Source organism: Galeopterus variegatus, unplaced genomic scaffold, assembly GCF_000696425.1.
Source record: "Galeopterus variegatus unplaced genomic scaffold, G_variegatus-3.0.2 Scaffold886, whole genome shotgun sequence".
In the NCBI taxonomy this organism is placed as follows: domain Eukaryota; kingdom Metazoa; phylum Chordata; class Mammalia; order Dermoptera; family Cynocephalidae; genus Galeopterus; species Galeopterus variegatus.
Window position 1 is genome coordinate 284,108 of NW_007726997.1, and position 11,032 is coordinate 295,139.

Below are 11,032 nucleotides of genomic sequence, written 5' to 3' on the forward strand. Positions count from 1 at the left end.
GGGGCTGTTGGATCTTACCGGGGTGGCCCGCAAGGTGTGTTTTTTTTCCTGCTGAGTCTCCGCCTCCATAACCAGACACCTCCCCTCTCTGAGCTGGGGTGTGTCTACTGCAACCCCGTCTGTCAGCCGTGTCCTCAAGCGCCCGCTCAGCTCAGCCTCACCCAGGAATACTTTCAGGTTTCTCCTGGACGCAGTCTACCCATTGCTCTGGGTGGCTTTGTAGCACTGAGTGGGGGTTTCTCAGCGTGAGCTCCTCGGAGGAGGAGCCCACAGTACACAGTTCCTCTTTGAATCCCCCCGGCATGGATTGACTCCTGCACCTGCCCAAATTCAGCTCTCTGGCAGGCTCAAGTAAGCCCGGGAGCATTACAACCACACTTTTCCTAACCAAAAAGTGGCTCGGCGTTTTTCCGAACTGGTGGCTGCAGAGGTGGTATCTGCCTCCCGGCAACAGGAGGTTTACTGGGGGCGGAGCCCCGGGTGCGGTGGAGTAACAATTGCCCCGGCCCGCTTTTCCCTATCTTCTGACGCTGACCAGGGTCTCCCCACGTCACCAGCCCCACCATAGAACCGTGGAGGGAGTGGGATGGGAGGCCAGCCCGCAGGCCCTGGAAGGCCCCATGCCGGGTCAAGCAAGTGGCAGGGCTCAGTGAGGAGCCAAGCCAGGTGAGGGATTCAGACCGGGCCGAACCGGCTGGCTCCGCCCCCATCCGAGAAAATGGAGGCAGCTGGGGTCGGTGGCTGGTCTGGTGTGGCAGGCGGAAGCCGGACGGGGGTTTGCCTTGTAAGCAGGGCTGGGCTGTGGGCCACTCACAGAGCTGGACAGTCTGGGCGGCTCTCTCTCAGTTTCTGCGTTGGCGTGGACCCCGTCTTTGGTCTCTGGTCTCTGCCGCCTGGGGCTGCTTACTCGGTCGGTGGTGCGTCTCGGGCGCTCTCAGAAATCTTCTTTTGTGTCGGCCCTAAACTTCGAGTCTGTAGTTGCTTTTTTTATAGTTGTAGTTTAGTTGTTGAAAGACTTACTCATTTTTTGTTGATCTTGGAAATGCAGCTAGCACGCTGGAAGCTCAGCGCACGCTTCTCAGGCTCACGCTGTTTTCTGGCGCCCCCTCTCCAGACCTGTCGCCATCTTGCCAAGACATGTTGTTTAATTTCCATGTATTTGTGTAGTTTCACAAGTTCCTCTTATTACTGACATCTAGTTTTATTGCATTATGGTCAGAAAAAAATACTTGATATGATTTCAATTTTGTTGAACTTATTGAGTCTTATTTTGTGGCCTAATATATGGTCAATCCTAGAGAATGTTCCATGTGTTGTTGAAAAGAATATGTATTCTGCAGCTGTTGGATGAAATGCTCTGTATATGTCTGCTAGGTCTATGGGGCTATTTATTTATTTATTTATTTATTTTTCCCTTAATGAGAAGTTTATTTTATTTTTTATTTTTTCCAACTGAAGAGGCTTTTTAAAAAATTTTTTATTTTATTTTGTCAATATACAATGTGGTTGATTATTGTAGTCCATTACCTAAACCTCCCTTCCCCCTCCCTTTCCCCCCTCCCTCCCAACAACCTCCTTTCTGTTTGCTTGTCGTATCAACTTCAAGGAATTGTTAATTGTTGTGTCTCCCCCCCCCCCGTTGTTAGTATATTTATTTATTTATTTTTTAGCTCCCACAAATAAGTGAGAACATGTGATATTTCTCTTCCTGTGCCTGACTAGTTTCACTTAATATAATTCTCTCAAGGTCCATCCCTGTTGTTGCAAATGGCAGTATTTCATTCTTTTTTACTAGTTTCACTTAATATAATTCTCTCAAGGTCCATCCCTGTTGTTGCAAATGGCAGTATTTCATTCTTTTTTATAGCAGAGTAGAATTCCACTGTGTAGATATACCACATTTTCCGTATCCACTCATCTGATGATGGACATTTGGGCTGGTTTATGGGGATATTTAAGTCTAATGTTTCCTTGTTGATTTTCTATCTTGATGATATAGAATGCCCATAATCCAAATTTTTTGTGTGCAATAGTATCCCATAGATCTTGTTAGCTTTGTTCATTCTTTTCTCTTTTTTTGTATTCCTATATTATTTTAAAACTGTTATCTTCAAGATCAGAAATTCTTTCTTTTGCTCAATCTAGTCTGTTCTTGAGACTCACAGATATATTTTTTATTCCATTCAATGAATTCTTCAATTCCAAGATTTCTGCTTGATTTTTAAAAATGATATCACTTTGTTGAACTTCTCATTCAGAATGTGAATTTTTTTTCTGATTTTGTTAAATTTTATATCTGTATTCTTTTGTATCTCAGTGAATTTCCCTAACATTATTAATTTGAATTCCTTTTCAAACAAGTCAGCAATTTCCAATTCTTTGGGATCAGTTATTGGAGCATTATTTTGGTGTTTTTTTCTGTGTGTGTGATATCATGTTACCTTGTTTTTTCATGTTTTTTTCCTTGCACTGATATCTATGCATCTGGTGGAAGAGTCACCTATTTGAGTTTTGTAGAGCAGCTTGCATGGGAAGACTTTCACCTGCAAATGTATCCTCAGGGGTCAATTGTGTAGAGAGCAATGGCTTTGTTCTGGATGGATGCAGTAGCGTGGACTCTTGTGTAGTTTCTTTCGTTGTAATCCACCTTTGCTATGTCTGTGATTAACTCGATGACTTATGCTTTGGAAGTTTGTGGTGGTGGTGATATAACTTTGCCAGAAAAGGTATCGCTAGGTTAGTTCACAGGCTGGGAGCATGCACGTGCACCTTTTGGGTCAGTCGTATCATGAGCTGGCTCACTGGGGATGTGATTACTGAATTGATTATCAGGCTGGGAGTATGTGTGTATGGCATGTCAGGGTTCTGATAGTGGTTTGTTAGTGGCAGGATCACCATGCTGCTTTTCTCACCAGTAGTGGAACACAGTAGATAATATTAGCACTATACAGAGCACAGTAAGGCACCCTGCTTCTGCCCCAGTACAGGCACCAGGTCAAAGTCAGGCAGCGGGAAGGTAAGATGTAAAAATCTCAGCTGTTTTCACTGCTGCTACAAACATCAACAATCCCTGCCACAAGAAAATCCCCAGTCCTTTCAGGCCCCAAACCCAGTTGGAGAGCAGCTGGGATTTTGTGCAGCTACACAGCCTCAAAGTAGAAGCCCATGTAGAGGAATCCCCTCTATTATCCTAAACAGCTATGGGACAGCACCACCTGAAAAGAAACCCGCAGCTCCAGTGTGGCCTGCTAGTGGATTCAGCAGGGGCTTTGACCCTCCAATACAGGCCTCTACAGAGCAGCTAGGACTGGCTGCACCCTTGCTGGCCTGCTGCAGGATCAATAGCTGATCCAGCAGCCCTCTACAGAGCTGCACCAGTATTCACCTGCTCCCTGACCAACAGCAGATTGGGTAGCATCTTTTCACCCCAATGCAGACCTGTACAGAGATGCTGGGTTCTGCTATGTTCTCGCAGGCTAGCTCCATACTTAGCAGTTGATCCAGAGGCCGTAAAAAAATTAAAATGGCAGGAGTAAGGCAATACCTTTTGAAAAGAACCTTGAATATAAATGGATTAAATTCCCCATTTAAAAAATATAGACTGCCTGAATGGACTGAAAAACTAGATCCAATTATATGCTGCCTGCAAGAAACTCACTTCACCAGTAAAGATACACATAGGCTAATCATGAAGGGATGGAAAAAGATATCTCATGCAAATGGAAACTAAAAATGAGCAGGAGTGCCTAAACTTATGTCAGATAAAACAGATGTTGAACCAAAAACTATAACAGAGACAAAGAAGGACATTATATAATGATAAAGGGCTCAATTTGGCAAAAGGATATATTAATCATAAACACGTACACACCCAACATCAGAGTACCAAGATATGTAAAGCAATTGTTGTTGGATCTAAAGGGAGAGATAGATCCCAATACAAAATAGTTGGGGACTTCAACACTCCTCTCTCAGCATTGGACAGATCATCTAGACAAAAAATTAGCAGAGAAATATTGGATTTAAAAGGCACTTTTGACCAAATGGACTTGGCAGACATTTATAGAACATTTCATCCAACAACTATGGAATATACATTCTTTTTATCAGTACATGGATTATTCTCTAGGACAGACTATGATAGGCAACAAGTCAAGTCTCAACAAATTTAAAAAGACTGAAATCATATCAAGTATTTTTCAGACCACAATGGAATAAAACTAGATATCAATAACAAGCTAAACTTTGGAAACTATACTAATACATGGAAATTCAACAAAACGCTCCTGAATGACCTTTGGGTCAAAGAAGAAATAAAGCGGGAAATCAAAACATTTCTTGAAACAAATGAAAATAGAAGCACAACATACCAAAACTTATGAGATACTGCAAAAAAGTACTAAGTTGGAAGTTTATTGTAACAAGTGCTTACATCAGAAAAGTTCAAAGATCTCAAATAAACAACCTAATGTTATACCTCAAGGAACTAAAAAAGCAAGAATAATCCAACCCCAAAATTAGTAGACAGAAAGGAATAAGAAAGATCAGAGCAGAACTAAATGAAATAGAAACAAAAATAAAGATACAAAAGATTGATGAAAAAAAGTTCTTGTTTTGAGAAGATAAAAAAAATTTGACAAACTCTTAGCTAGACTAACTGTGAAAAGACAGAAAACCCAAATAAAAAAAATCAGAAATGAAAAAGGACACATTACAACTGATTCCACCAAAATAAAAGAATCATTGGAGACTACTAGGAACTATACATCAAAAAATTGGAAAATCTATAGGAAATGGATAAATTTCTGGACACATACAACCTACCAAGACTCAACCAAGATTAAATAGAAAGCATGAACAGATCGATATTGAGCAATGAGATTGAATTAGTAATTAGCAGTCTCTCAACAAAGAAATGCCAAGGACCAGGCGGCTTCACTGCTGAATTGTACAAAACATTTAATGAGATTTAATACCAATTTTTCTCAAACTATTAAAAAAAATTAAAGCATAGGGTATTCTCTCAATTTCCTTCTATGAAGCCCCCATCACACTGATACCATAACCAGCCAAACATACAACAAAAAAAGAAAATGACAGGTCAATATCATTAATGAAGTTAGATGTAAAAATTCTCAACAAAGTACTAGCAAACAGAATTCAAGAGCACATCAAAAAGATTCTACATCATGATCAAGTGGAATTCATCCTGGGAACTCAACAGGGGTTCAACATATGCAAATAAATAAATGTGATAAACCACATCAACTAAATGAAGGATGAAAACCATATGATTATCTTAATAGATGCAGAAAAAGCATTTGATAAAATTAAACATCCTTCATGATAAAAATTCTCAACAAAATATGTATAGAAGGAAAGAATCTCAACAAAATAAAGCCATATATGACAAACCCACAGGTAACATTATCCTGAATGGGGAAAAGCTGAAAGTTTTTCCTTAAGAACAGGAACAAGACAAGGATGTGCACTCTCATCACTCCTATTTAACACAGTACTAGAAGTTCTAGACAGAGCAATTAGGCAAGGGGAAAGGAATAAAGGACTTCTAAATTGGAAAAGGAAAGCTAAATGATCCTTTTTTGCAGATGACATTACCTTATATATTAAAAAAACCTAAAGACTCCACCAAAAACTCTTAAAGTTGTTAAACAAATTCTGTAAAGTTGCAGGATTCAAAATCAACATACAAAAATCAGTAGTGTTTCTATATGCCAACAATGAACTGACAGAAAAAGAAATCAAGAAAGCAATCCTATTTACAATAGCTATCAGAAAAACAAAATACCTGGGAATAAATTTCACCAAGGAGGTGAAAGATCTCTATGATGAGAGAAATTAAAGAGGACACAAAAAAATGGAATGACACTCCATGCTCATGGATTGGCAGAATTAATGTGAAACCGACCATACTACCTAAAGTAATCTACAGTTTCAACACAATCTCTGTCAAAATACCAATGACATACTTCACAGAAATAGAAAAAAAAAAAATCCTAATATACATATGGAACAACAAAAGACCTTTTTCAACACAATCTCTGTCAAAATACCAATGACATACTTCACAGAAATAGAAAAAAAAAAAAATCCTAATATACATATGGAACAACAAAAGACCTTAGACCTTGAATAGCCAAAGCAATCCTGAGTAAAAAGAATCTAGTGGTAGGCATTATACTTCCTAACTTCGAGATATACTACAAAGGTACAGTAACCAAAACCAGTATGGTACTGGCATAAAAAAGACAACTAGACCAATGGAAACAGAATAGAGAACCCAGAAATAAATCCACATACTTACAGCTAACTGATCTTTGACTAAGGTGCAGAAAACATACATTTGGGAAAGGACAGCCTCTTCAATAAATGATGTTGGGAAAATTGGATATCCTTGTGCAGAAGAATGAACCTGGACAGCTACCTCTCATCATATACCAAAATCAACTTAAAAGAGATTAAAGACTTAAGTGTAAGACCCAAAACTATAAAACTTCTGGAAGAAAACATAGGGGAAATACTTCAGAATATATGTCTGGGCAAAAACTTTACGAATGCTATTTTAGAAGCACAGGAAACATAAGCAAAAATTAACAATTGGGATTATATTAAACTAAAAAGCTTCTGCATAGCAAAGGAAACAATCAACAGAGTCAAAAGACAACTTGCAGAATGGGAGAAAATATTTGCACAGTATGCATCCGATAAGCGATTAATATCATAATATACAAAATACAAAAAGAACTCAAACAACTCAACAGTATAAAACCAAGTAATCCAATTAAAAAGCAGGCAAAAGAAGTGAATAGACATTTTCAAAAGAAGACATACAAAATTGGCCAATTGGCATATGAAAAAAATGTTCAACATTGCTAACCATCAGAGAAATGCAAATCAAAACCACAATGAGATATCACCTCACTCCAGTTAAAATGGTTATTACTAAAAAGACAAAATAACAAATGCTGGAGAGGATGCAGAGAAAGGGGAACTCTCCTATACATTGTTGGTGGGAATAAAATTAGCACAGTCACTATGGAAAACAGTATGGAGATTTCTCAAACAACTACAGATAGAACTACCATATGACCCAGCAATCCCACTACTGGATATACATCAAAAGGAACGGAAATCAACAAGCTGAAGGGACACCTGCACCCCTATGTTTACCACAGCCCTATTCACAATAGCCAAGAGTTGGAACCAATCTAAATGTCCTTTCATGGATGACTGGATAAAGAAAATGTGGTACATATACACAATGGAATTCTACACTGCCATAAAAAAAAAAATTCTGCCATTTGCAGCACATGGATGAGCTTGGAGAAAACTATGGTAAGTGAAATAAGCCAGGCACAGAGGGAGCAATACCACATCCACAAGTTCTCACTCATATGGGGAAGATAAAAAAGTTGATCTCATAGAACCAGAGAGTAGAACAGTGGTTACTAGAGCCTGGTTGGTGGAAGTTGGGGGATGGACAGAGGGTGTGGTCAGTGAATGTAGAATATTAAATTGGAAGAATGGGACATAGGGTTCTATAGTAATATAGGGAGACTACAGTTAACAACAAAGTACTGTGTAACTTTGAATAGCTATTCATCATGATGTTGAATGTTCCTAACACAAAGAAGTGACAAATGTTTGAGATGATGGATCTAAGCACCCTGAAATGACCATTGCACACGGTATGAATGTATGTACCAAAATATATCGTACTCCTTAAATACATACAATTATTATGGGTCAGTTAAGAAAAATAAATTAAAAAGAGAGAAAAAAGACTGAAATAGAGAATAAAACAGTGGTTACCAGAGACAGGGAAAGGAGGGTACGGAAGCAGCGGCCGGGGTCAGGTTGGCAGACTGGTACAAAGTTACAAAGTTACAGTTAGATAGGAAGACTAGGTTCTGGTGTCGTGGGGTGACAATAGCTAATAATATTGTACTGTATATTTGAAGATAGCCAGAAAAGAGGATACTGATGTTATAACCATAAAGAAATGATAGATTTTTAGGTGATGTATATGCTAACTATTCAGATTAGATCATTATAAAACACATGTATGTATTGAAACAACAAACTGTACCCCATAAACATATACAATAAAAAAAATAAATTAAAAAAAAATTTTTTACAAAAGAATCAAACATGCAACAAAGTCTGCAGAAGATGTTTAAACGAAATGCAACCAACAAACCACCATAAGGTGTTACAAGCAACAGATGTTACTGATTCTATCTTATAAGTAGAAAAATGCATAAAAAGTAACAAACATTTCCTTAAAATTATAAAGACCTCCAATTTTACAATGCAAAAGTACCCTTAATTTCTAGTCCATTTTTCTAGCAAACAATTGTACCTGTATCTTTGATGTGAAACACAAACAGCCTGGGTAAAATGGCAATGGCTCTCTGTCATCTTAACACTTCACATTCAAGACTAATTCCTTTAACTAAAAGCCCAGAAAACATTTTTAAAGTGGATAAAAAAACCCAGAGCTAGAAACCCTTGTTTTCCCCCCACTCTAACTTAAACATAATTTCACACAGTATCAGCTGTTTTTCTCCTCTTATTAGAAGCAGAAAAGAGAGGCTAAAAAATAAATAAATAAAATGATTGACACCAAATACAATGGATTTCAAGAGAAAATGTGAATGTATCCTTTGGCCTGAAGTGGATCCTTTCATCAAATAGCAAACTTGTAAAGAAAAATAATTACAATGTAAAAGTGGTAGTACTAGCAGGGTTCCAAGCAAAATCACCATCTACAATTACAAAATATATTTTATGTTTATAATGAAAAGCAGAAGCAATACCAAAACGCATAGGTTGGACATGCTAAAGATTACATCACCAACTGTTTTTCCAGCCATGAAGTGTAACAAAGTGTAGAAAGTTTCTTAATTATTTCCTACCTGCTGGCCATATTCCACTCAAGGGCTGGATTTTGAGAATTCCTCTCACTCTCTGTTAGCACACCTCCTGTACTACTTTCCTTCTCTGGTTTTAGTTGATCCCATTGTGCAGTACCAATATTGATGGACTGCAGGTCTATTTGATATTGTCTATCTTCAATTTCTGATCCAGGATCTCGAAGAATTCCTAAGTTCAAGGCTCGTCTGTAAAGGCAGTGAAAAAAAAAAAAAGATAAAATAAATATGAAATAAATATGCTATGTTTATTTTGTTCACTAATATAGTATCGTTACCATTTTTTTTACTTTGGATTACTAATGAATAAACTGGGCTAATCACATCTATGATATAGGTATTAGGATGATACCACATAGCATTGACTTGAAAATGTATCCAAAACTTATTACTTATAATAATCTACCCTATAAAGATTTCTTACATTATTCCCACCAATGTACTCTTTTCCTAAGTAATATCACATGCATGATTTCAACTTCTGAGATGCTGTGAGAGGTAGTTACCAGTAAGGGAAGAGGGAGACAAATAGGCATTGGTCAACAAGCCACAGAAGGAGCCAGAGAAGCTGAACCTGGTTTTCTTTTTCTCTTTTCTAACTTAGAAAAATTAGTCTAGGAATGGTCACGCAAGGAAAGGTAGCCTACAGTTTTGCATAAGCCCAAAAATTATATTAGAAATAGGGCTCATAAAATGGGCCACGAACCCTTTCAATTTGCTCTAAATGAGAGCAAATAGAAAAAATAAATGAATGAGGGTAGGGGTAAGGATGAGTGATATTTTGAGAGTCTCTCTATGGTTGAATGCTCTAGTTTCATTTGAATATTGGTATAATCCTGCTAATTCTTAAAAGGTCTAGCTCAGGTATCACCTTTCTCTATGAAGCCCTTCCTGACCATCTTTCTCCAAACTCCTTCCCTTCCACATCTGTGTTCTTAGGATTTCCCTACACTTAGAAATACAAAAATATCACAGTAACTTGTCAGTCTTCCCCACTATACCAGAAATTTCTTGAGGTCAGGAACTACCTATCCTATCTAACAATCAGTAAATGCTGTTTCAATTCACTGATTTAAATTCACTGCATAAATCTTTACACATCTCAAATAGAGAACTTATCTGTCCACAGCAATAACATCTAGTTTTTAAACAGTAAACTTTTGCTTCAGTTCCATGTAAATTCTGGCATTCAGCAAGTATCTTGGGCAGCTGATGGCCTAGCCTATTTTCCTAGACTGTTACTCCCTATATAAAAGTTACATTTAATTATTTTAAAACTGCCAGTACTCTCTACCTTTTAAATAAACTCCCTAAACATATTTTTAAGGTAAAATAAAATACTTTAAGAATCCCTTTGAAGGAAGGAAAAAAAAATGTGGAACTACGATTAGTGCTGTATTAAAAGACAAGCAAACCTAGCCCAGCATTAACATCAGTCTTTCTATTTCCCTTGGCACACAGAGAAACTGTACAATCATAAGATTGCAACCACAAAGAAACTGAATTTCATCAGGATTTTCATTTCATTTAGACTTGAAATTCCCCATGTTTTGTCTTGCCTTTATATTAAGCTATATTCCTCCTATCATCCATCTGTCAAAAACATGATTTCCCACAGGTTTTTCTCTATGCAAACACAGTTTGTATACTGAGGTATAATGTCAGATACTTTTAAATATGCTGACTTTCAAATTTTAAACTAAGAATCCAGGTTGGGATTTTATATTTTCTCTTTTGGTTTGCTCTTGAAATTAATTCATATATTTGACATTAAGCCTGATTTGAAAGTTCAGAGTAATTTATAATATTTGGATGTATAAATATAGCTTAAAAGTAAACTGCAGGGGCCGGCCCGGTGGCGCACTGCTATAGTGCGCCGCTTGGGAAGTGCGGCGGCGCTCCCGCCGAGGGTTCGGATCCCACATACAGACCGGTTCCCGCTCACTGGCTGAGCGAGGCAGGGGAGCAACACCGAGGGTTGCGATCCCGTTGCCAGTCCCGGTCCGGTACGGGGGCAACACTGAGGGTTGTGATCCGTTGCCGGACACAGAAAAAGGAAAAAAAATAAAATAAAATAA

The 11,032-nt window shown here is 37.9% G+C and overlaps 1 protein-coding gene across 1 annotated transcript in view; it reads right to left on the minus strand.

Annotated features, from left to right (window-relative positions):
* LOC103590853 (vacuolar protein sorting-associated protein 13B) overlaps positions 1 to 11,032 on the minus strand; it is a gene marked incomplete at both ends in the record, with an annotated part of 498,786 nt that overhangs the window by 283,832 nt on the left and 203,922 nt on the right. Inside the window, one exon of the mRNA XM_008573178.1 lies at positions 8,940 to 9,143. Within this exon, the coding sequence (XP_008571400.1) occupies positions 8,940 to 9,143 (204 nt within the window). The remainder of the gene's footprint in view (positions 1 to 8,939; positions 9,144 to 11,032) is intronic.